We start from the raw sequence: 25,119 nt of genomic DNA, 5'->3' as shown, positions 1-25,119 counted from the left end.
TACAATCCAGTAAAAGGGAATTCTTAAAACCAACCAGTCTTGTAGAAAATTGATTAATCCACCGGACAAAAGTATCTGCTTTATGCTGAGGGTTATATTAGCTAGTAACATTAAACCGAACATAAAAATCGAGGAATATGATTTTGAATCATGGAGAGAGAACGATTAACCCATAGTCTACCAGTGGGTATTAAAGTACACTTCACTAAAACAGGAATTTTGGTCAGTTCAGTTGAAAGTTGAGTTCCACAAGAAGAATTTACAACCAGTATTATCCCGAGATGGTATACCATACAATCTGAGCCACTTTAATAGCCGAAAGCTGGAGACATTCGGACAGTCGCTAAGGGTTAATATGCCGTAATTATTGGATAACATTAACAGCACACATCATTGTTCATTGTTGGGTTGGGTGCCCTTCACCACAGGTTTAAATATATCGCACATTATTGAAACTGCTTTGGGTAACTGAAACGGTTTTGTAACGGAAACGAAGCGAGTATAGGATTGATCTACAAGGAGAATTTACAAAGAGTATTATTTTCCACGGCTTAAATCAAGTAGATCATCTGTTTGAATAGAGGGGGAATAAGTGGTTAAGTTCGTTTTTCTAATCGGTATATTTACGGTATATTCTGAAAATGTGACGATATATTTCTGAGGAGCTTATCGATATACTTTCTAATAAGGTTGTTCCAGGGTTAAAATTGAACCAACGGTATATTTACAGTTTCATCAATCTATTAAATTTCATTTTTAACGTTATATAGAATCTCAATAAAAGCAAATATTTAGAATAGGCCTGTCAAGGCCAAAATTGATTCATTAATCGGATAAAATTATGTGGGCAGGGCTGAGCATTCTATCTAGCTAGTAATGTTCGACAGAATATCAAAAATATGTAAAATATAACTTGAATTCGTCAGTATATTTACGGTATATTTTTTAAAAGAGACGGTATGTTTCGGTATATTTCTGACGGTCTGGCGGTATATTTTATCGATCCGCGGTCACACTGCGCTTATCCGCCTCGCATTGCAAATAAAATTAAACAAACACACATAATCAATCTAATTGCAATCGGAGCAAGAAGAGCAACAATACTACTAGTGCGTAACCGATACGATCCGACCCGACTTTTATACTCGTGCAGATTACGTCGCGGGCGGAGAATTTGTTGGTGACGTCGCCGTCTAGGGCGTTGAGCAAACAAACGTAAAAAAGCGAAACGTGTAAACGTCGTAGAAACCGATAAAGCAGACGAAAGAAAACGAATCAAATACGCAGCAGATACAATAGAGCGGGAGACGAGAGAGAGAGAGCGAGTGGGCAGGCAACAGCTAAAGAAGCAACAAGATTTGTTTAAATCTATTCATTTTTGGCAGTATTTCGCAAATTGTGTGCTTTACTACAGTGTATAGTGTTTTTGTGCCGTGTGCGTGCTGTGGCGTGGATTCCACATAGAGTTTTGTAGAGTGCAACCCCAGTTTGAAATTGAATCGGTAAATGCAGCGCCGCAAAAATGTGCAGCCTAACTTTGAACAACGTTGTGAATGTGACGCAGCAGGATTTACACGACCTACTAGAGGTTTTCGAAAAGAAATCCTTCGAGGCGGCGTCCTTTGAGGAAGGCACAGCGGTAAGTGTAAGCTAGTGTGTGTCTGTGTGACATACATTTGGTCGCACGTGCTTTTGTGACTGTTCTTGTGCCGGAGCAGACATGCAAACCGTAACCGAACAGTGTGCGCCTACCCTACCACAAGGACACGTCAGAGGGCCATTACTCCGGTGCCGCGCCCCAAAAGTGCGGCTTAAATCAAAATGGCTGCCGTCGTCAAGTCTCTGTCTGCCCTGAAACGCGCACAAATCGTATTCCTCAAGAAATCAATAAGCATCTTATCCACTAGGAGACTCTCATTCATTGGGTCTGCTCCCAAGTGGTATGCTCCTTTTGGCCCCTCGTCTTTCGGGCCTTATGGGAATTCTATAAAGCCTATCAAACGTTGACCTCGAACTACAAACGAAATTTGTTATAAGATATGATATGAGACTCCAACGCGGTAAATTTATACACAAATCCACCTAATCTGTATCGTTGTGGGACTCGTCTTCGAAACATTCATGACCGGCATAGCTACAGCAGCCACATGGGTGAACTTAGTAGGCTTTTATTGTTGTTGCTTTTGCTCTCCATCTACACCCCCACACCCGTTTGTCACGCATGCCCGTTAACGCTAATCGACAAGCCTGTCGTCAGGCAAACACATGCCCCGCTATCGGGCAATGTAACACGGCATTACTCAGCCGGTAATGGCAATAACAACAGAAACAACACCAAAACATAGCCTTGCTGTTCCGCTACTCTTTGGGATGCCCCCCTCCCATCAGGGAAAAACACTTGGTAACAAAGAAAGAAAGGAAATCTAAATAAATACTTGGCACGTTCGTATCTATCGTTTTCATTGAGCTTCTGTTGTTGTTGTTGTCGGTGCTTTTGTGTTTGTGCAGCTGCTGTACAAATAATTAATATATTGCACAGCGATTGCCAATTGCAATAAAAGACTTTGTTGCAGCACACACACGGAAAGTATTTGCTGACTGGCAGTTTATCAAACAGTTGTTTTCCTTATCACAGAAAAGCCACCACAAAACAAGCGCCAGCTTTTCAACTTGATTTTCCACAATTTTGCCCCGCCCTGCCCCTGTTATCTGTGGAGCAACAAGTTGGAAAGCCTTGGTTAAACAGGTCGACTATGGTATACCCAGCACTTTTATTTTGGATGAGGAAATATCTTTCACGAAAGAAAATAGGCACTAGCAAATTATATGCAATACCACCCACCGAAAAGGGGCCTTACACATACCCAATATACCCTTGGACAAGTAAAGGGTAGCAAAACCTGTACCTTGATACGAGACCTTGCATTTGATTGGTGGGGGGTGCAAAGGGTAAATATATTTTGTTATTATTCTAATAAAAGATGCGGCTCTCCAAAGAGTTCAAGGTTAATTTCAACGTCGAATGGCTTGATTAGATTATCAAGTCTATTAAATACTGGTACAACACTTTGAGGTGAGGTGGTAGACCTGGCCAGAAATGGGGGTGCCTGCAACATGCGCACAGCAGGCGTAATGGGAGACGATCTAGAGCCGAAGTCATCCTCCTCTCCCGAATAGGAGCGAAGGTTAAATCCGCGAGAGTCACAATATTTTGACCGCAACTGTAGTTTACACTCGCATGTGCACTCTCTCTCTCTCTCTCTCTCTTTACCTCCCTCTTCTTGCGAGGAGTGCGAAACGAAATATAATCACTCACCTTTTCGGCAACACACCTTGTGCCCCGAGCGGCCAACTCCCGTAACTTTTGCTCTTTCTGTACAAAAATAGCTTTCGTTCGGCACGTGACCAGAACAATTTGCGTCTCAGATAACGCCGACTGCGGCCGACTGATGATGGAAACGCTTTCGATTTTAATCGGACTAAAGTACCATAAATGTACACCAAGATATTGAAACATTTATTATGCACATCCAAAAAAAAAAACACCAAAAAACATTCATATTTCTAGATTAGTTTGCAGCATAGACACCGAATTTGTGGGAGCACCGGTTGCACTCTGAGCCGTTTCCACTTAGCCCTCCTGGAAGGCCCGCTTGATCTCATCCTCAAAGTCGGGCGTCTCCAGATCTATACGCCGATAGTCCGAAATGCCCTCCATCTCCAGCCTGTCCTGGGCCCAGAGGATCAGCTTGATGAGGAACATCATTTTCGGCTGGACGACCTCCCCGCCCTCGTACTTCAGGATGGCATTGTTCAGCTCCCCGGCCACCTGCAGCCGGTAGGCGGGCTTCATCAGGTCCCCGAAGGGACTCTCCTCGGGCTTGTCGAAGGCCAGCAGGGCCAGGGCGCGCTGCATCTCCCGGATGTTGTCCGAGTGCACCTCGCTGAGGCCGGACTCCTTGCTCTGGGCAAAGTCGAGGGCCTGCTCCACCTTCTGCTCCCGTATAAGCTCAATCAGCCGCAGCTGCTGCATGTGGAAGTACATGTAGTTGTTCGTCTCGAAGAGCTGCGGATACAGCCTGTTGGCCAGGTCCATGGCATACTTCACTTGGCCACTGCGCACAGCATTGCGGATCCTCACCCGATCATCGATGCTGTCACCCAGAGAGCTCGGCTCCAGCGACGACTCGGCCTTGAAGCGCTGTGCCGCCTCCTGGTATCCCTCTGTGGGGGGTTAAGTTGGAGCCGCTTTAACGATTTCTTTCCCCTGTGGCGTGGGAGGACACAAACCTGTGATCAGATAGTTCATCACCAGGCGATTGAGGTCCGCCTGCTTGATCTGAAAGCTCGACATTCTTTGGGCCCACAAGGTATTGGGGTTCGATGCAGCCATCCGGAATTGATCTAGTATACGTAACAGGTACTAAAAGATGGAGAGAAACAGAGAGAGAAGCAAAAGAGAAGAGAAGAGGGCGCTGGGAGCAGAGAGGGCTGGACTTCGTGCTGCCTTAGGGTCTTACCTCTGGAAAAGATCTTCAATTAGAATGGAAACCTTTCTGATAATAGGATTTTAGGGATTATGTATATGTACTATCTAGGGATGTAAACTTCTACTCTAGGAATGAGGTCCACCCAATGTCTATCTCTATGGTGATGATGATCATTATCATCAAGCTCTACACCAACAATGATCATTATCAGTTTTGTATTTTTTAATGCTTTTGTTTTTCTTTATTTTGCACACTTGATGATTTATTTTTATAGAAACAAAAACCTTGCCCAAAACGACATTGAATGTTGTTGCAAATGCAAAATATATTTATATACATATATATGTATATTTGTATGTATGTATGCATGTGTGTGTGTGTTGATGAGTGCGCATGAATGTGCATGTCATGTGGAGCGCAATCTTCGTGTGTGTGGGCGCCAAAATGTACGATAACTGTATCGGGCCAAAGCCCAAATAGTGCTAAAAATAGCCATAAGTTGGTATACTTTTAAATAATTTTTCACTTTTCCCCAGACGCACTCCCTCACTCACTCTCTCTTTCTTTCTTTCTTTCTTATAAAATGTGTATTATTTGTTGTTGCCACCGAACCCACCTGTTGTTGTAGTTGTTGGTATAGTCGTTGTTGCTGTTGCAGCTCCAGCCTGCTGATTATGCTTATGTTGCAAATTATGAAAACTTGATGGCCGTCGAAAATTCTGGGCCCAGATAATTGGTCGCCAAGGTGGATGGGTGATGGGTTGGGGTGCCACCCGGAGGCTGCGGAGGGAGTGGTATATAGACAACTGCAGCAGCAGTTGGGTCCTGGTTCCTGGTTCCTGGTTTTCGGTCCAGGCTGGTCGGTCGGCCCCAAACAGTGTTGGCCTGCGCTACGTTGAGCGTTTCCTCGAGCACTGGTCCCGGGATAGCTGCACTTGGTCCTGTGTTGGGGCAGAGTCTCTAGTTTTCTGTATCCCGCCTCTGCATTCCAGTCTGCAGCGAATTTGCTGCTGCTGCTGCTTCCTGCGCCCACGCATCCCTGCACTGCACTCGTTTTGGGGGTTGCAACTAACGGGAACTCTCCGCGCAGCTCTCCTACAGTGCGACCTCTGCCATGAGTGACGCACACGTTCGATGCTGGCCACCGGGCACGCCACGCTCTGGGGTCTGCTGCACGCCTATGCCCGTTGGCAGAGCTCTCTGCGGACACCCCTCCCTGCCACGCCCTGGCAGATGCAGCTGCAAGCCGTGCCGCAGTCATTGTGTGGGCGCTTTGAAATTCGCGGCACAGGAGCGCATGAAAACGAGCGCAATGCCGCGGAGACTGTCACACCTTCCAGCGCAACTGCACTTCCGCACAGTGGGACGCGAGCGGTAATCATGGGATGTCGATTAAGGGTTGTTCCCACACCAAGAATTCCCTGAACATCCGGACTCTATTGCATAATAATTCTAGCTGTTGTAATCTGATCTTTTCACGGTCAGTACCTGAAATTTTCCCTTTTTTCGATGGAATTTTGGAAAATTATTCAAGCCTGGCCAAAGCCATTTATTCGCCTTGGACTTTGCCCCACTGTGGGTTGATGATAACGACAGCGACATCGACACAACGATGACTCTGTGCGACCTTTTCTGATTTCCTGTTGCACGTTGAACTTTACGCCCACGCCTGGGCACGTGCCCCCCACACCACCGTCCTTGAACGGCTCCGCGTGTGCAGTGGGGCAGCTGTTGCTGCAATGTGCGTCGGCCGGACCGCAGACACTTGTGACAGGTGCCCAGGAGCGACAGCAGCACCAGCAACAGGCACTGCCTACTGTACGGCGGTGACGAATGGGCGTAGTAATGCCTCCGGTGGGGGGCAGATGCAGCTGCTGGAAGTGCATGCGGGGGATGCAGCCGACCGGCGCATGTCCAAGAGAGAAAAGAGAGCGAGAGTTCGATTTGATTAAGGGCCTCAAAAATGGGAGTTCCAATACTTCCAGAGATGCTGCGGCCCCAACCCCAACCCCAATCCTCTACCGAGCGGTCCCGCCCTCCATTATGAGGCATTAGTTGTGCAATTCTTCTGCTGGTCGGGTTAACTTCGTCGGAACAGAAGGTACCACGCATCCATGAATAGAAGAAGGGCGTCGCTGGGCCCTGGCTCGATGATGCGATATCCCCCCGCTGTTCCAGATGGATGCTGGAGTGCCGGGCCGTGGCCCTCACACCGGTTGCTACTGTTTCCTGCACGCCTGATAGCTGGTAGATAAAATCGATAGTATCTGAAATGGCAATGCCGTGGTTTCAGGGAACGAAACGGCAATGCCATGTGCAGGAAATGGCAATGCTTTGCCGTTCATAACCTATTTTCGATGAGCGGCAGAGCTGTGTGGGTGTGGGCTCTCCATCAGAGCGGATGGGGAGCGGGAGCGTAGCTGGAAACAACTTTCTTTATGTGTCAGCTTTTATTAAGATATTGACTGCAGTGCAATCAGTCTCATAGGAATTGCTTTGACTGGCTCTTGGTCTGTGTGTAGATCTTTAAACAGGAATAAATAAGGAGAATACAAAATGATATCCTGTGTATTAAAGGACGTTCGTGAGTCAAATAAATCCATGTACTTCTTTGATCTTTGTGGGTTGCGTGGGCGAGTGCAAATGTCTTCCTGATTTCTGTCAGAGAAGCGAATAAACTAAGTATTATGATGCATAGATAGACAGATAGAGCCCCCACCCATACTCCCACGCATTGTGCTCAATTATAACCGCATGTGTTTTACGCGTTCGAGTACCCAGCCAGATGTTGGCATTGGGCGGAGGATGTTGGCCCACAGCAAAGCTTCCGGCTCGAACGTGTTTGGTTGTTGTTCTCCCTCCCCCGAAAACAAAGCGATTTCAAAGTCTCTTTTGAAAGTTGTTGACAAGATACAAATGTGGCTCGGGTCGGGTTTTTTTTTGGTTTGCCACATGCAGCACACACACATACATACATACGTATGCAATCTCTATTGCACCAGCAATTTGCATATTAAAAGCTCACTAATCAAAGATCCCCCTCCATTCGTATAATGTGTGATGGAGACTGAAGAGCAGGTTGTATAAAAAGGAGAAGATTGACAATAAGTGAGTAAAGGAGTTTCCTTTGAAAACTCTTGAACAAAACGTGTCCGATTTTTTTGTTTATTTTTTTATTTTATTAAGTTCCACATTCTGATCCCCAAATCAAACACAAATTAATTTCTGGTTTTCGGTGTCTTTGAACGACGAACGATAAAAAAAAAAACTTGAAAACAAGGCATTGCATTGCACATTCGAATGTGTAATCGTGTAAGCGGGAACAAGGAGAACCCGTAAACACGGAAGCGGCCCATGCCTTGTACCCTGAGAGTACTCCGTTGTGTACGTGTGTATGGGGTGTGGTCAGTGGCCCCCACTCGAAGTTCGACCTGTTTCGAGCACTGAATAATTCATTCAAGAAAAGCCATTTTCCCTGTCCGCCGCCGCCGCCCCAGATTGATGAATATGCAACAATCGCGGGAATCGCGTCGGGTCCGTCCTGGGTCCCAGGCTCGGGGGCCTCTGTCGCCGATAAGCCAAGCCTCTGCAAGCAGAGCGCGAAAGAAACCGTTGTTTTGCCTCGCTCAGTGCTCTGCTCTCTCTCTTTCGTTGCCTGCTGCTCGCCTGGCCCCGGACCGGGCCGGCCCGGGCTCGGTTCGGTTGCGCTGCTTGCTGGTTTCTTGATTTGTGGGATTTCTTTTTGCTGCTGGTGGCTTTTACTTCTTTTTCTTTTGTGTTTCTTTTTTTTCGGCGAGGCCGCAGAAAACTGAGAAGAAAAGTATGCCGCTCCACGCAGCGCCGTTTTCTGTTGGCCCAGCATCGGCAAAGTCTTTGAAATCCGGGTTTGTAAGAAAACTGCATTGCAGCTCCCGAAGCAGAGTTGAGTCTGGGTTTCGAATTTGTTATTTGGGTCAACGATAATGATGCAGCTGATGATGATGATGGTGGTGTCGCGGTGTATGATCATCAGTCCACAAACTATTCCTCTGGCGCTGTAAATAACTATTTCGCGCGTTTGTTTGTTGTTTTTAAGTTTTTACAGCGCCTTATTAACAGGCGCACAGCGAAAAGCGAACGCCAACTGGCGGACAGTTACAGTTGCATGCAGTTGCTGCTCTTTCTTACAAAAGAAAAAAGACAACAACAATGGCAACAGCACGCGGTGAGCAAGCAGTTCAATGCATACAACAGTAACAGCTTCTCTCTTTGTGTGTGTGCATGAAATGACAGCCAGCGAGCTAGCGAGCGTCTCCAACTTGGAAGAGTACTCTCTCTCCCTCTCTCTCTGTCTCTCACACACACACTGCTATCGATAAGACTGTGGCTAAATACCCTTGCAGAGAGAGAGAAAGAGAGAGTACTATAATGAGGGCCAGATGTTTGCAGCACAGTAAAAAAAGCTTTTTCTTCTTATTGATCAACAGCCAAAGTATTCCAACGTTATAGCTTTACATATGAACAATCGATCGGGAAGGGTATCAGAATCTTCGGCCCCGCAGATGGCCTTTCTTTGGCATCCCCTTCCCACTCACAGTAAACAGCGCCTTCTCTCGAACGGCGGGAGAGCAACATAATTTCCAACTATTTGTAGTTGTAGTTGTTGGCTGGACATTCAAAGCCACAAAATGGCAACCTTGCATGGAATTTGTTATTATAAAAATAAACATAAAAAAAATAAATAATATTCGACTAACCTTTGGCTTTTCCGTTTCTTTTCCCCCTTATCCGACAAGCAGAAGTAATTGCGTTTTAGTTGTTTTGCTCGTTTGCTTCGCTCTCCATAGTTTTGGCACCCACACACTCACACACCCCCTATCTCCCTCACTCACACACACACACACACACACTCACAATGGTCTTTGTTTTCACCACGTTTGTTGTGCTCTGTAGTTCGCTTTTGTTGTTGGCTGTTTTCTTTTTTGCACAGCCTTTGCCTTTGTCTCTTTTTATTTGCACATTTCTCTATGCTCCCTCTGTCCCTGTGTTTGTGTGCTAAAAACCTGTTTCGTCCAAGGTGTTTGTGTTTGTGTGTGTGAGAGTGGTGCCGCCTGATTTTTGTCTGCTTTTATCTAGTTTTTTGTTGTTGTCTGGGCCAGCTGGCGGTTGTGGCTGTGACCCTCCTCTTCCCCCCCTCCCTATACAAGGCTTCTATTTTTAGCGGCCTTTAGATTTTCTCCCAGACCTGGCGTTCAATGCTGTGTCTCGACAAACAAAAATGTGTTTGTTTGCTGGCAGAGATGATTATATGTAAAATTGTTTTGTATTAATTGATGTTACCGCAACGACAGCAAATTCCAGACCCTTCCAGATTTGTGTTCGTTGCAGGCCCTAAGTTCAATGGAACTCAAGATCCAAAGAACAACAGCCACACAAAGATCAGCTCGGAAACCAGTTGCACTTCTCTGTCTAATCTCTCTGTCCATTAAGACGCCGGCAGCGGCAGAGTCGACGGACAACGTTGATTTATGCAAGCAATTGACTTTGCATGTCGTTGGTTCATAAAATATTTAGTAATGGTGTTTAATGGTGGTCGTTGGATCGGCGTGCTGCGAATCCTTATTCCTCATTGGATGCGCATCTCTGGCTCGATATTAATTCTTTACACTTTCGTCCACAGGAGTACGAGATCTCCAAGAAATGCGAATACCTGTTCAAACTCGACTACAGCCTCATTGAGCTGGACAACTCGAATGGCCTGCTCAGCCCGCGCTACCCTGGAAGGATACTCATACCCGAGTCCGAGCATGGACACATGGCCAAGACCCTGATACCGGGCAACGGATTGTTCAGTGCAGGAGGCGGTTCCTCGGGGACAACGGCCACGACAACGCCACTCAACAGCAGTGCCGGCAGCAACTGCAGCGACGGTGTGGGCATCCAAGCATTTGTCACCTTTGCCAATCCCCTGCAGACCCCGGTCCCGCCGCAGCCTCAACCACAACTGCAGCCCCAGCAGCCTCCATCGACACAGTCCGCGCAGCAAAACACCATCTACGAGGACCAGTACGATATACAGCGGATGAGGGAACTGGTCACGATGGCCAAGTACGCGCGGTGCCGTCAAAGATTCGCCGTTCCCGTGATCATGTACCGGGGCAAATACATTTGCCGATCGGCAACGCTGTCGGTGATGCCGGAGACGTACGGCCGCAAGGTGGTGGACTACGCCTACGACTGCCTCAGCGGAAACTATGCGACACCCAACGGGGAGGAGAACGACGCCGACTCCACGGACGAGTCGCTGATCAATCACATGAACGACCAGTCGCAGTCGCAGTTCAGCTACGACGAGGTCATCAAGAGCGACATCCAGCTGCTGCACACCCTCAATGTGTCCACAATAGTGGACCTAATGGTAGAGAACCGCAAGATCAAATACTTTATGGCGTAAGTGTTTGGGAATACTATTCTACGTTCATATGCATGTCAGAAGGCTAACCACAATTATCTATTGCAGCGTATCCTCCTCGGAGAAGGCTGATCCCAGCAATCATTACAAGAGCTTCAACCTGCTGTCGCTTCCGTATCCGGGCTGCGAGTTCTTCAAGAAGTTCCGCGACAACAACTACATGGCCAAGAATCTGCACTACAACTGGAAGCAGTCGTTCAACGATGCAAACATTAATATACCCAATCTGGGGCCCGCCGCCGACATTGACATCATCTGGCCGGAGTACCGGGACTGGGATCTGGTGTCCATCACACAGAACTATCTCCGGGCCACGCTCAAGTACATACAGGAGGATAACTCTGGCCTGCTCATACACTGCATCAGTGGCTGGGATCGCACTCCGCTGTTTGTCTCCCTGGTGCGGTTGTCTCTCTGGGCGGATGGACTCATCCACCAGTCGATGAACGCCATGCAGATGGCGTACTTCACACTGGCCTACGACTGGTACTTGTTTGGCCACCAGTTGCCGGATCGCCTCAAGCGGGGCGAGGACATCATGTTCTTCTGCTTCCACGTGCTAAAGTTCATCACGGACGAGGAGTATAGCATAGTGGAGCATCGGAAGCGGACCAAGACCTCGAGCAGCAGCGGGAGCAGTGTCATAGTCATCAAGTCCGACTGCTGCGACGATGAGCCGCTCAAGGAGTGAGTGCAGATACCAGGGGACTTAGCTTGATCATAGTTTTTAACGACTTCCTTTCTTCCTGCACAGAGACTATATCCTGGCCTTCGATCAAGATAGCAACGACAGCTATTCAAACTGTTCCAACTGTGATATGTCCATAACAGATAACTTCTATGCCACCACAACGGCCACATCTGCGCCAGTTAATCCGCTGACCAGCAGGTCGCCCAATCCTAAGCGGTAACCGAACTCTAGCCCCCACCAGCGAGCCACCTACTGACCTCTCCTGTATTCTTTCAGCTCCCGCACTAGCCCGATATCGGTGCCCGGCTCGAATGCGCGGCAGCGTCAGGAGTCCACATCCTCGAACGGCAGCTGGCAGGTGGTCACCGACACCGGATCCATCGACTCCATGATGAACGGCAGCTACATGATGCGCTTTGTGGCGCAACAGACGGCGGACGCCACCTCGAACATTCCCATCTGCAATGGCGGCAATGGCTATCACTGCAGCAACAACACAACGACATACATGGGCAGCGGTAGCGGCAGCGGGAGCAGCATCAGCAATGGCAGCAACACAACGCACGGTTTCCCAAACGGTTCCTCCAAAGATGTGGGTGGCAGCACAACTTCCAGCAAGCAGTGCATCAACTTGTGAGTCCCCGCAGAATCAGAGCAGCAGAATTCAGTTCTCATTTGTTTATCTTCTCGGCAGACGTAAGCAACGCCTTAATGCAGTGCGAGCCATCTTCATACAAGCGTACGGCAAGACAATTGGACTGAAATTCAAAGAGGGCTCCTCCATGAACCTGGCCACGTTCATTGGCAATCTGGCGGACCAGCTATTCTGAGCTGACACACCTGACCTTCTACACTCAATGAAGGGGTGGGCCCACGACTTCTTCGACCTGTTGCAATCGATCTTGTTTAAGTTAGCTTTCTGCCTGTTTTTGTTTCTTGTTATAGTGATGCGCTTTTCCATATTGACTGTATTTTGTAGACCTGCCTGTTGAATTGCGTTCTTGCGACTGTTTGTTGAATATGTATGTAATGGCCTAATGATAAGCATCAAACGAACCTATGTGTACCCCATTTCCGTCAGGGAACCAGGGGAACCAACTCCTAGACAACATGCATAGTACAACTCGTTCTCTGACCTATAAACCCCGGGCCTGTTGAGGCCTTGTCCGCCACTTCGTCCTCGTTATCCCGCCTGCCGCCTCCAGTTCCAGCTGCAGCTCCCACTCCCGCTCCCCCATATTTGTTTGTTTAGTTACTAGTTCATCGAGCATGCGAAGCAAACGATATATGAAAACCAATTCGGATTAAAGAATAGCCTTAAGTTGTAATTTATAGTAATGTATTTTTTAAAATAAACTTATGTGCATTTGATGTACATGGATTAACGTTTCTTTGGGCGCTTTGCCATTCTGGACAGCGGCAAATACTCGTCCAGATCAATGCGCTTCACCCGAACGAATAGCTTCTTTGTGTAATACTTGGCGCTCTTGATCGGAATATACCGTGGATTCGGATTTAGAGTGGCATCATCGGGCTTCTCCACGGGAGTGCCGTTTTCCTCCGGTGATTTCTGTTGTGCCTCTTCTGGTTTATTTTCCCGTACATTTTCCATCTCAATGGCAAGCTCAATGGCCGCAAGGGCCACCTCCACCTCTGTCTTAATGTCCAGCGGTGGTGAAACAGACGGTGGGCACTCAACGGGTTCCTTCTTGGCACCAATCACATTGATATCAAGCGGTGGCGAAACGGCCGGCGCGGGATCAATGGGTCCAACCACATTGCTCTTGAAATCTTGAATCGGTATGGAAACAGTCGCCGTCGGGATATTAATGAGATCCTGGCCACCAGACACACTGCTAATGACCCGTTTTTTTTTGGGACGGGGACCTGGGATGGCAAAAGTGTGTGCGATTTTTGGTTGGACTTGTATTGAGTTTGTATTTGGTTTGTATTGAGGACCATCAAGCGAGAGTTGTGCCAGAGCCGATATGGGCAGCTCCTTGACCCGAACAGATCCGAGGAATTTATCGTATTCGGTCTTGACTGTGGCCTGCTCTTTGGGACTCAGTGGTACGGACGAATGTGTCTCCATCTCGTGCTGGAATAAGATATCGAGGAACTCGACTTCCAGTCGCCGACGTTCTTTGAGCGACATTGCCTCCACCAATGGCAGCTGAGTGAGTAGAAAGTTCTGGGCCATACTCAAGTCCCTGGGTGGTTTCAACTTTTTTGTACTTAGCGAGCGCTCGATCTCCGTCACAAGAGACCACAGTTGAAAGGGAATTTGTCCCTTCGCCTTCGAAAGAGTGCCCATGGTTGGTAGCAGCAAGTTCCAACGCCACTGCAGCTCGTCTGGCGAGAAGGGGGCACTCAGCGGCAAGTTCTCGTAGCTAATATTAAACTCCTTCGAAATCTGATTCCAGGCCCACTCGTCGTGGTCCGAGTCCTGTTCCGCCTGCGCTGCTTTACTATACAGAAACGGATACTTGGAAATCAGCTCCAGCAGACGTAAATCGTTCAGAACTATCATCGAATTGCAATTTGTGTTGGATATATTTATTTCCATTGGGCTGACTGAGGAGTCTCTACCGCTTTCGCTGTCCATTCCCGCTTCGGTATCCATTTCGTTTTCCGAATCAGCCATTATTCGGTTCGGCGACGCGACGGATTTTATCTTGAAAACTTTTTTCTGTCCCCTGAATTTTATAAACATATCAATATATCGATACATATTTTTTGTTGACAATATATTTGTAGGTGGTAGTTTTTTCGACTGGCGAAAAAATGTTTTATATTTTTATGCGGTATATAATCGGTATATTTTTACGATAAGCGGAATTAATCGGCGTTTTATTCTGAAAATTTCAACATAAGTACTTTAATTTTAAACCTAGATGCTCATAAAACATCGACTCGATGACGCCTGATCACATATCTTCGATCACTTTTAAATTAAATCATTGATATTTCAATCGGATAAAATTGGGTATTCAGGGCTGAGGGTCCTGTTTAGCTAGTAATATGATTAGCGCAGTTCAAGGTAAAGTAAAGATGAAGGATGGGACGGATCTACAATAAGAATTGTTATTATTATAATTTTTCGCGGTTTAAAAAAGGGGGATTAAGTGGGCTAAGTTCACTACTTCATCGGTATATTACGGTATATTTCTAAATTTCAGACAGTATATTTTATCGATAGGTCGATTGCCATTAACGCAAGCGTCGTGAAAAAAGCCGCAAAAATAAATACAGACAAGACAGGCATTTCGAGAACTTTTGCAAGAAATCAAGCTGAAAAGTAGTCCCGAAGCTCCAAGATGAGTGGAGGCAACATGCTATATGGCGGCGACGAAATTGGAGCCTTAGTTTTCGATCCAGGGCACCATTCGTTGCGTGTGGGCTACGCGCAAGAGGATTCGCCGAAGGCTGAGATACCCTCTGTTGTCGGCATTGGAGCATCCCCAACCCCGGATACGAATCTTGATCCAGAGACCAAAACTGACAACAATGTGACGCCCAACAGTGAGTAGAACAACGCCATCAATTGAAAATTTTTTGAACAGTATCATTTCACATCACCCTCCCACCGCACCCCTGCTCGTTTCTAGATGCCGACTCGCGCAAGTACTATGTAGACACAAACTATGTGAATGTTCCCCGCTCCCAAATGGAGGTTCAGACTTATATGAAGGATGGCATGATCGACAACTGGGAGCTCTTCGAGAAGGTGATTGATTATGCCTACGCAAATGTCATTCAATCGGAGCCGGAGTACCATCCCGTGCTCTTCTCAGAGGCGTCCTGGAACGTGCGCAACAACCGCGAGAAGCTCACCGAGCTGATGTTTGAGAAGTACAATGTGCCAGCATTCTTTTTGGTTAAAAATGCCGTACTGGCGGCATTCTCCAGCGGCCGTGCCACAGCGCTTGTGGTGGATAGCGGTGCAACGCATACTTCGGCCGTGCCCGTGCACGAGGGGTATGTTCTGTCGCAGGCGGTAGTGAAGTCCCCCCTGGGCGGTGACTTCCTCTCCCGCCAATGCAGGCAGCATTTGGATAAACATAATATCGACCTGTCCCCGGTGTATAAAATCGCCTCAAAGGATGTAGTCAAGGATCGGGACAATGCTCGCTTCACGCTGCGGAAACTACCCGAAAATCTCACACAGTCCTGGCAGAACTACATGACTCAGCTTATGTTGCAGGACTTCCAGATGAATATTCTGCAGGTGCTGGAGAATCCGTTCGACGAGCGTGTGGCTGCCCAGATACCGACTGTCCACTACGAGTTCCCCAATGGATATCACCAGGACTTTGGCTCCGAACGTTTCAAAATTGCCGAAAGCCTCTTCGACAATGCCATGCTGGGTGCTGGTCAATTGGCCTCCACCAGCGTGGGCATGTGCGATGCGGATGTGCGTCTGTCGCTCTTCGGATCGGTTGTGGTCACAGGTAAGGGATTCACTTGAATGATCATCCCGGCATTGCTCATATATTCCCATCGTTCAGGTGGCAACACGCTGCTCCAGGGCTTTCCCGAGCGTCTTAATCGAGATCTACAGCTGCGGGCGCCGTCAAATACTCGTCTGAAAATGATTTCGGCCAATGGAAGTGTGGAAAGAAGGTTCGGTGCCTGGATTGGGGGCTCCATACTGGCCAGCATTGGGACGTTCCAACAGATGTGGATATCGTCGCAAGAGTACGAGGAGGCTGGAAAAAGTCAAGTGGAGCGCAAGTGTCCCTAAACGCTGCCGGCTGGTCATTAACATGCACGAATTCCAATTGTAATTTTAATTTTAAAGACGAAACTCTATGTAATTATATAAATGTGAACTTTTAAATGCGCTAGCTCGATATGTAAGGGGGGATTTGATTGTTGATTTGATGTTCTCACTGCGTATCGGTCGCTGGTGTGCTTCGTTCCGGTTTAATTGTCGAACCCGCAGTCTGATAGGTCTCCTCCTCGAGTTCGTACTGAATGGAGATGGAAGTAAGTTTTGGAACCCGTTTCTTGTAGTTTTTAGGATATATCGATGGTGTCAAAGGCCGCCTCCGCCTTATGGTGTCCTGGGTGATTTCGGTGGATAGTTTTAGAAAACGTCACATAGCTCCAGACATGGTATTGTTGCACACGCATTGCTATAACAAGAGAGCAATTTTAGAACCAATCAAGTGGAGAATAAACCTTGAGAATACACTCACCTTGGCATTTAGAATATCCTCCGACCAATCCTCCTTGGCAATACGACCCACAGCATTCACCAGAATCTTCTTCACCTTGATGACATTCTCTGCAAAGGTCTTGAGGACATCCTGCACGTTGACTCCCTCGCATCCCATGCGCCAGCAGTCGTAGTCAGTGGCAATTGCCACAGAGCCGTACAGGAGGCCGGCCTCTTTAGCCAGCACAACCTCTGGACACGTGGTCATATTGATAAGGTCGCCGCCCCATTCCCTGAACATGAGACTCTCGGAGCGGGACGAGAAGCGAGGACCTTCGATAGTCACAATTGTGGCCTTCTCGTGTGCTGGGATCTCCAGTTCCTTGGCAGCCTCGATGAGTATGTTGCGGGTACGCTCACTGAAAGCGGGGTACATGGGCAGGTGGCAAACACCACGTGGGCTAGTGGCTGAGCCATCGTAGAACGTTTGTGAGCGTTTTGTGGTGCGATCTATGAAATCGTGGGGCATCACCAGGTTGCCGGGCTTGATTTGCTCACGCAGGGAACCACATGCCGTGGACACAATGAGGTGGGTGCAGCCCACATCGCGCAAGGCCCAGATATTGGCACGGTAATTCACATTGGAGGGCATAATATCGTGTTTCCTTCCATGGCGTGCGAGTAGCACACACTGCACCCCACCAATTTCACCTTGAATCAGGGCATCGGACGGCTCCCCGTACGGCGTTGAAATTACTTTTTCCTGGCGATTCTCCAAAATGTCCGGATCATCCAAGCCGGATCCGCCAATGATGCCAATCTGTCGACAAGCGCATGGAAATATTAATAGAAGCCTACACCCAATGGGGGTGTGGGGGTGGCTCTGCTCACCTTGACTGGTATAGGGTCAAGATCAGTGTCTTTACATTTAATGTGGAGCATTGTGGATACAGGCGGAAGTTGTTAACGACAAAGTTTTTTACGCGTTGTTGCTGCGGCTGTCTGGCGAATTATGATTCCCTCCCGCTGATAACCGAGTTTGATAAGTGTGTGTGTATGTATAGTAGGGTGCAAAGCAAAGCCGAAAAAGCTTGGGCATGTTAGGGCTTCCACAATCATCTTATGATGTAAAAAGTGCTAATAAAGTAATTACGAAAACGCCCCTCAACAATAATTGAATGCAAAATAATTAAATAATCAATTAAATAATTAATAATCAACAAAAAATAATAATAAAGGAAGGGTGTTTGACAGGTCATGGTAGCCTAACCTTTAATCGAATAAAAATCGAATATTTTTCACAATGGAGCTTACCAACACTGTTCAAACGTAAACAGCTGAACCGCGTTGCACATGTTCCTGGGAAACAGAAAAGTGAACAGAACATGCAACAACTTGAACAGGACTTTCCTGGCAACGATATTGATGATATCGAGGATCTGATATCTGCCGAAGATGTCAAGCCGCAGGAGCGTTACCAGAACAAGAAGAGTGTGACGGTGCGCGCCAAGAAGCGTGTGCAAATCAAGCCGGAGACCGATGCCGAAGAGAAGCCCAATCCCCGGCCCACCATTTACGAGAGTGTTATACCTGGAACTCAAAAGGTGTTTGTGAAGACATGGGGATGCGCGCACAACAACTCGGACTCCGAGTACATGGCCGGGCAGCTGGCAGCGTACGGTTACAAACTTAGCGGTAAAGATGAAGCAGATCTGTGGCTGCTCAACAGCTGCACCGTGAAGAATCCCTCCGAGGACACCTTTCGCAATGAGATCGAGTCGGGGATGAGCAACGGCAAGCATGTTGTGGTGGCAGGCTGCGTGCCCCAGGGAGCGCCAAAGTCCGACTATTTGCGTGGCCTGTCTGTGATCGGAGTGCAGCAGATCGATCGCGTCGTGGAGGTGGTGGAAGAGACTCTGAAGGGACACAGCGTACGTCTACTGCAAAATAAGAAGGTACATGGTCGTCGGGTGGCCGGAGCTCCACTGTCGCTACCCAAGGTGCGCAAGAATCCACTCATCGAGATAATATCCATAAACACGGGCTGTCTGAACCAGTGCACATACTGCAAAACGAAGCATGCTCGCGGAGACCTGGCCAGCTATCCACCCGAGGAGATTGTGGATCGTGCGCGACAGTCCTTTGCGGAAGGCTGTTGCGAGATCTGGCTAACATCGGAAGACACTGGGGCCTATGGCCGAGACATAGGCAGCTCCCTGCCAGAGCTGCTCTGGAAACTGGTCGAAGTTATCCCAGAGCACTGCATGCTGCGTGTGGGCATGACGAATCCCCCCTACATTCTGGAGCATCTGGAAGAGGTGGCAAAGGTACTACAGCACCCACGTGTCTATGCCTTTTTACATGTTCCCGTTCAGGTGAGTGCAAACCACATGCGAATCGATTCCTTGGATCAACCGCTAACATCTTCTGTCTCCACAGAGCGGCAGTGACTCGGTGCTGGGCGAGATGAAGCGCGAATATTGTCGCAAAGATTTCGAGCACGTAGTGGACTTTCTGCGTGAACGTGTTCCTGGCGTTACCATTGCCACCGACATCATTTGCGGTTTTCCCACAGAGACCGAAGAAGATTTCGAGGAGACGATGACGCTGTGCGGCAGATACCGCTTCCCCAGCTTGTTCATCAATCAGTTCTTTCCCCGGCCTGGCACACCGGCAGCGAAAATGGAGCGCATACCCGCCAACCTGGTAAAGAAGCGCACCAAACGACTGACGGATCTCTTCTACAGCTACGAGCCATATGCGCAGCGAGTGGGCGAAATGTACACGGTTCTGGTCACAGAAATCTCTCACGACAAGCTCCACTATGTGGGGCACAACAAAAGCTATGAGCAGGTCCTGCTGCCCATGCGGGACAATCTGCTGGGCACCCGGGTCCACGTCCGCATTACCAGTGTCAGCAAATTCAGTATGGTGGGCGAGATTCTGGATGATGAGCGGGACTGGACGCGATGTGCAAAAAAGCAAGAGGCTCCAATGGAATTAACGATGACCGGGAGGAATCGAGACAAGCTGATCCAGCGCTATGTGGGCATTGCCCTTGTGGTGGGAAGCCTGGCTTTTCTGCTGCAGTTGCTCATAAGGTTTCTCTAGCTTTAGGTCGAGCAATAAAAACGCATCTTGCTCCGAATTCATAATTTAAGTAACGCTTTCAACTTAGCCTAGGATACATTAGAAACTTGTTGCTTGTCCACAGTGGTCGAGTGGCCTTCTCTCTAGTAGTCGTCTGAGGGCTCCGTGCCGAAGTAGCGATCGCCAAAGTTACCAATGCCGGGTATTACATAAAACTTACTATTAATCTCCGGATCTAGAGCGGAAGTAACGATTTTAACCTGCAGAGAAATTGATAAAATTAAGCACATGACCAAGTGGAAGGATGCCCCAGTAGGAAGGAGGAATACTCACCTTAGGAAAGGCATATGCAATGGAGTGTACACCGATTTCGGCCATCAGCAGCGAGGCCAGAATGATGTTATCTTCGGGCACATCGTGATCTAGGAGGACACGAATGGCCATCATGGCCGCAGCCCCAGTGGCAACGGTGGCATCCATTAGTATCACCTTGTAGTCTTTTATGTCTTTGGGAAGCCTCAGGTAGTAAAGCTCTGGCTCCCCGGTCTTAAGATTGGTCTGTATGAGGATTTTCCCAATACGTATGTCCTTGCAAACATCACAGACGGCCTGCTCCATGGTCTCGCCGGCACGCAATATGGAAACGCCGCAGATCTTTCGAGAGGCCATGCGCTTGCCCTCGTATAGCACTCCCTGCGGTGTCTCCACAGTGGTCATCTTGAAGGGAAACAGGCTCAAGGCATACTCGATGACCAGGCGAATAAGGCGCTTTGAATAAAAGATGAACTCATCTCTGGACGTATTCCGGCAACGGATAAACGTGTGTAGGCCCTTGATTTGGGGCGTGGGGTCCAGTAAATGCAGAGAATGTGGCATTGGCTGGTCCTTGTACGAGTTGGCCAGCGTCTCGCGCAGCTTGAACCCACGCTGGATTCAAATGAAGGAGGATTTCCATTAACATTATACTGAAATTTACACAAAGTCAGCTGGTCGCTCTCTCACCAGTTGCAGCTGGGTGTGCACGTGCTGTACAATGAGATGGATGGCGACTTTGTTCTCGCCGCCTCGTGGCACGATGATGTCCGCATGGGCCATGGTTGGGGCTATATAATTGGCATACGAAGGCTTCACCATGTTCAGGTATTGCTTGAGCACACCCCTCAGGTCGCGTCCACGTTGTGAAATGTCGCTGCAAGTCATTTCAGATACAGATTCAGATTAGAGTCTGCCATTTCTGAGCTAAGCGAAGCAATTACCGCTTCAGGCGCCTGGCCAGACGTATATCCGGATCTGTGTCCACGAATATCTTCATGTCCAACAGCCTGAGGACCTCTGGACTGTGGAAGGTAAGAATGCCCTCGAATATGATGACATTGGCGCCGTACATGGTCTTCGTATGGGTCTCACGGCCATGTGTGACAAAGTTATATACCGGCACCTCCACCTTGCGGCCCTCCTTCAGCTTCGTGAGCACATCGATCAGCAACTCGATGTCAAAGGCATCCGGATGATCAAAGTTGTACTCGTTGATCAGAGCTTGCTCGTGCTGCTTCTCATTCAGGATCTGGCCAGGAGTAATGACACATTACATATTATTGGGAGTCCAATGTAGTTTTGTTTCCGCCCCTCACTCACCTTGTAGAAACAGTCCATGGACAACAGGGTTACCCAGGGCACATCAAGGCTCTCTATGATTTTCTCGGCCACAGTTGTCTTGCCCGAAGCACTGCCGCCGCAGATTCCTGGATTGGTATTGGGTATTGAGTATTGAGTATTGGGAAGATCAGACTCTGTTAAGCTGCGGTGGGGGATTGTGAAGCGTACCTATGACAAAGGGCTCCACCTGCTGACCGGCACAGTTGTACCATGGCGGACGACCGGCTGTATAGATGGTACGATTGTTGGCCCGTATAATGCACTCGGACGGATTTGCGGTAGTTGTCTGATTACCAATCGATGTAGTGCGCTGGCGCCGCCCAGCACGTCGCATAGGTGACTCCAGCGCCGTCTTGGTAGGCACTGTGGTGGGCGAGGCCGGGCAGCAGAATAGAATATCCCCGCCGCCGATATTCCCATTGCCCAGGTCCGCATAGGGATCGACGTAGAGCGGTTCTGTCACATCGGAACGATCATCGCTGCAAAGATTTATAATCATCGTTAGCACTATGTCAAGTATTGTGATCAGTCCCCTGTCCCCAGCCCCGCCGAGAGCCCCCACAGACAATGTTTATTTATAATACGTGTGGCCAAAAGGTTTGGAATTCAGTGATTATCAACGATAAGGTTGGTCGTACACCCACCTCCGTTGTAGGGGCACAAAAATGGGTACAAAAATTTATTAATCTCGGGCTTTCATTACAAAATCAGCAAGGTTATTTGTTTGTATATACATCTAGATTATACGTACTTCTAAGAGAGTGGCGAGAGTTCAAGGATATAGTATACTCACTGACCTACTCTACTCGAAAGACAGGACAGCACCGCAACCCTCTGTGGGCACATGCCTCCCACACATACAAGCGTGCCGAAAGCCAACAACAAAGTGCAATCATTCTTGGTAACAAATCTGGATTGAATTCAATGGAAGAGAAGCTTTGGTGAAAGCTTCGTCCAAGATGCGATGCTGCATAAATCCATATGTGCATACATATGTATATGTCTACCTTGCATGTATGTATATGTTTTGTATTTCCACCATGTGTGGTGCAAAGTAGAGTGCTGACGTGACTTCGTCATTGCCGAAATAGATACATACATACAAAGATATACACGAATCCAAATGTACATGCATATGGATGAATAAAGAGTAATCAAAGAGTTTCCAGCGAATCGTCAGTCAATTATACGTACATATGCATACAGACAGAGGAAGAGCAAGAAGCAGAGACAGACAGACAGACAGACAGAGACAAAGCGACGCTAGACTTGGGATGCTGCGTAGGCGCGTTCGTTGCACTCTCCAATTGGGACGGGACCACATCCACTCCCCCGCCCCCCACCGCGCTATTACTCAGCGCTACTCAGCTGTGCCAAAAATGGACAGACCAGACCATTGCGAAGCATATTTATAGTTTTTTCATAGTAATGCGAAATACACAACACACGCATACACGTACACAGGCGCCCGCAGTAAAAGAAGAAGAAAGCACATACATATCATAAAGCTAGAGAGATGGTGGAGCGAAGGAGACGAAGAGCTTTTGCCACGTGTATGAGCCTTGCACAACAGGTTGACCTGCCTGAGAGCAAGGGAGAAGGAAAACAAGCATACAGAAGGATTTTTGTACCGCAGTGGGAGGAAGCAGAGTGGCAATAGACGTGGCTTGATCGCAGCCATATTGGCGCAGTTGCTGACGCTATCGTTTTTCTTAACTTAACTTCTCCGCTGGTATTAGACGCCATGCCAACCAACCTGACAGGGCGGCGTCGCAGCGCAGATGCTGAGACGATAAACAATATGAACAGTAAGAAAGAGGCACAAGAGCGTTAATTAAACACAGAACAGAGAGACGAACAAATACAGGCACACACGACGAACAAGGGCGACAGCAAAACAATTAGAATGGCGGTAAATGGACGAAATAACGAATGAACTGATGAAAGGCAGACACAACAAAAATATAGACTCGCAACGTATGATAATACATACATACATGCATATGTATGCACTGGTGTACATTAGAGCGAAAAAATGCAATGATTTACATGTGACCATTGGTTTTGGCTACGGCAGCGGCGGCCTTAACCTTTGACTGCTGCTGCGGCTGGACTGCGATGGTTAGTAGACCGCTGGCGGCTGCGACGGCGACGGATGCGGATGCAGATGTAAATGCTGATGCTGGTTTTCCCCTTTGGACATCGCTGTGGTTGTTGTTGCCATTCGACTTGCTGCACAAAAACGTGATACTGCTCATTTTACTCTACCGTACGTACGGGACTGGCGCTGGCGTGGCGTGGGCGTGAGAGTCGTTCGCTGCCGGCGATGCCAAAATGGGTCAATCACTCGCCTGGCGTACTCACACACGACACACAATAACAGAATAATGCTTGCACATGGGCCGGCACGATCACATGTGGTGTGGTATGGACTGGCTATGAATAAAGCTGTTATTTTCCTCGGGGTTTGTTCAGTTTTTTGCGTTGTGAGAAATATTTATTCGATATCTAATAAAATGCGAGCACCGGCTAAAGTGTAAGCAGCAAGCAGCACGCGGGTTGTGGGATTGACTGACAAAAAAAAGTGTGAGTGCAGAGCTAAGGTTAAAAAGCTGCGCTGCCAGCGGCACTCTGCTACTGCGAAGGTAGGTATATATAACGGCAGGGGAGGGAGAAGACGAAGACGCGACGTCGAATCGACTGTTTGCTTATTGCTGTTTTTGTTATTGCCATTGCGTTTATAACTGTTCTCGTGAGGTGGCTCTCTCTCTCTCTCTCTCTCACTGGTTTGTTTTTCTCTTTTAGCTGCAGCGTATAATGACAACCGGCAATGACAACAGGCAAAACCTATTTAAATTGAATTTATCATCTGTTACGTCTGAATGTGTATGTATTTTTATGTAAAACTTATGTACACTTGTATGCCATTTTCCTCGCCTCGCACATTTTGTATTGCGTGCTTAGCTTCTAAGGCCCACCGATGATGAATGAGTTCGAGCACATGGGTGTGTGTATGCATGTGTGCGTGTGTATAGTGTATATCACATTCTAACGACTTTTCTTGGATTTTCACACTTCACTTATGCGTTATTTCGTCGCTATTAGCACAGTACCACCGTTGTATCTTGCGTTACCTGTCGGAGCTCGCGGAACTCGATGGGTTGTAAAATTTGATTTGTTTCGTCTGCGTTACAGACATTTCTCCTTTGGTATTTGTGCACCCAGGCTAGTTGCAGCGATTAGAAACACGCGGTGATTTACTTCGTGGTCCCTCAGAGCAACTGACTGAGAGCAAAAACAGCAGCGACGGAAAAACGTGCGCGTTCTCTTTGCAGTTGGACCACACGGCACATATATACACTTAAATGTACTTGGCCAGCATGTTGTGGTTGTAATCTATGGAATGGCAATTGAAAAATAAATCATAAACTAATTATTTATCTATTTGCATTTAATGGGTTTGATGAGGTATTTTCAAACGAAGTCGGCGCATCTCTGACGGACCAGCTGTTGAAACCGTCTGGCCCTCAGAAATATACCGAATTATGCCGTAAAATTTTTAAAATATACCGATAATAAA

At 47.9% G+C, this 25,119-nt stretch overlaps 7 protein-coding genes and 1 long non-coding RNA gene across 12 annotated transcripts; 4 read left to right on the top strand and 4 right to left on the bottom strand.

The window, feature by feature from the left end:
• The first annotated feature begins 993 nt into the window (after positions 1-993).
• EDTP (Egg-derived tyrosine phosphatase) lies at positions 994-13,007 on the top strand. The gene is made up of 6 exons (XM_001360529.4): positions 994-1,639; positions 10,150-10,919; positions 10,990-11,628; positions 11,696-11,848; positions 11,909-12,265; positions 12,327-13,007. The coding sequence occupies exons 1-6, from the start codon at positions 1,523-1,525 to the stop codon at positions 12,460-12,462; spliced, it is 2,172 nt and encodes a 723-aa protein (XP_001360566.3). The 5' UTR covers positions 994-1,522; the 3' UTR covers positions 12,463-13,007.
• LOC4803926 (glucose-induced degradation protein 8-A homolog) lies at positions 3,495-5,923 on the bottom strand. 2 transcript variants are annotated; one of them, XM_033378249.1, is made up of 3 exons: positions 5,107-5,923; positions 4,291-4,522; positions 3,495-4,224 (listed from the first exon to the last, which is right to left on the bottom strand). In XM_033378249.1, exons 2-3 carry the CDS (start codon positions 4,391-4,393, stop codon positions 3,632-3,634), a joined length of 696 nt encoding a protein of 231 aa, XP_033234140.1. In that variant the 5' UTR covers positions 4,394-4,522; positions 5,107-5,923; the 3' UTR covers positions 3,495-3,631. The 2 variants fall into 2 exon arrangements, with proteins under 2 accessions (XP_033234140.1, XP_001360567.2); XM_001360530.4 differs by having other exon boundaries at positions 4,291-4,425; positions 5,107-5,922.
• Positions 12,955-14,390, bottom strand: Lhr (Lethal hybrid rescue). Its single transcript, XM_001360528.4, has one exon. It carries the CDS (start codon positions 14,361-14,363, stop codon positions 13,014-13,016), a length of 1,350 nt encoding a protein of 449 aa, XP_001360565.4. The 5' UTR covers positions 14,364-14,390; the 3' UTR covers positions 12,955-13,013.
• Positions 14,391-14,812: 422 nt separating this feature from the next.
• Bap55 (Brahma associated protein 55kD) lies at positions 14,813-16,472 on the top strand. Its single transcript, XM_001360527.4, has 3 exons — positions 14,813-15,154; positions 15,241-16,083; positions 16,141-16,472. The coding sequence occupies exons 1-3, from the start codon at positions 14,950-14,952 to the stop codon at positions 16,374-16,376; spliced, it is 1,284 nt and encodes a 427-aa protein (XP_001360564.1). The 5' UTR covers positions 14,813-14,949; the 3' UTR covers positions 16,377-16,472.
• Mtap (Methylthioadenosine phosphorylase) lies at positions 16,408-17,845 on the bottom strand. Its single transcript, XM_001360526.4, has 3 exons — positions 17,685-17,845; positions 16,834-17,613; positions 16,408-16,770 (listed from the first exon to the last, which is right to left on the bottom strand). Exons 1-3 carry the CDS (start codon positions 17,733-17,735, stop codon positions 16,732-16,734), a joined length of 870 nt encoding a protein of 289 aa, XP_001360563.3. The 5' UTR covers positions 17,736-17,845; the 3' UTR covers positions 16,408-16,731.
• Positions 17,846-18,110: 265 nt separating this feature from the next.
• On the top strand, positions 18,111-19,948 carry LOC4803921 (threonylcarbamoyladenosine tRNA methylthiotransferase). Its single transcript, XM_001360525.4, has 2 exons — positions 18,111-19,168; positions 19,233-19,948. Exons 1-2 carry the CDS (start codon positions 18,179-18,181, stop codon positions 19,902-19,904), a joined length of 1,662 nt encoding a protein of 553 aa, XP_001360562.2. The 5' UTR covers positions 18,111-18,178; the 3' UTR covers positions 19,905-19,948.
• l(2)k01209 (lethal (2) k01209) lies at positions 19,936-25,017 on the bottom strand. 4 transcript variants are annotated; one of them, XM_002138321.3, is made up of 7 exons: positions 23,589-24,163; positions 21,708-22,018; positions 21,519-21,625; positions 21,140-21,447; positions 20,886-21,072; positions 20,217-20,810; positions 19,936-20,143 (listed from the first exon to the last, which is right to left on the bottom strand). In XM_002138321.3, the coding sequence occupies exons 1-7, from the start codon at positions 23,795-23,797 to the stop codon at positions 20,027-20,029; spliced, it is 1,833 nt and encodes a 610-aa protein (XP_002138357.1). In that variant the 5' UTR covers positions 23,798-24,163; the 3' UTR covers positions 19,936-20,026. The 4 variants fall into 4 exon arrangements, with proteins under 4 accessions (XP_002138357.1, XP_015039437.1, XP_033234138.1 ...); XM_015183951.2 differs by lacking the exon at positions 23,589-24,163 and adding an exon at positions 24,674-25,017 and having other exon boundaries at positions 20,002-20,143; XM_033378247.1 differs by lacking the exon at positions 23,589-24,163 and adding an exon at positions 24,455-24,631 and having other exon boundaries at positions 20,002-20,143.
• LOC117183649 (uncharacterized) lies at positions 24,074-24,973 on the top strand. Its single transcript, XR_004468783.1, has 2 exons — positions 24,074-24,184; positions 24,345-24,973. It is a non-coding gene; the product is annotated as an uncharacterized lncRNA (long non-coding RNA).
• Positions 25,018-25,119: the final 102 nt, after the last annotated feature.

The sequence above is a fragment of the Drosophila pseudoobscura genome, chromosome 3 (genome assembly GCF_009870125.1).
Source record: "Drosophila pseudoobscura strain MV-25-SWS-2005 chromosome 3, UCI_Dpse_MV25, whole genome shotgun sequence".
Lineage (NCBI taxonomy): Eukaryota > Metazoa > Arthropoda > Insecta > Diptera > Drosophilidae > Drosophila > Drosophila pseudoobscura.
Note: the sequence above shows the minus strand (reverse complement) of the source record. Positions and strands in the feature narration are given on the sequence as shown.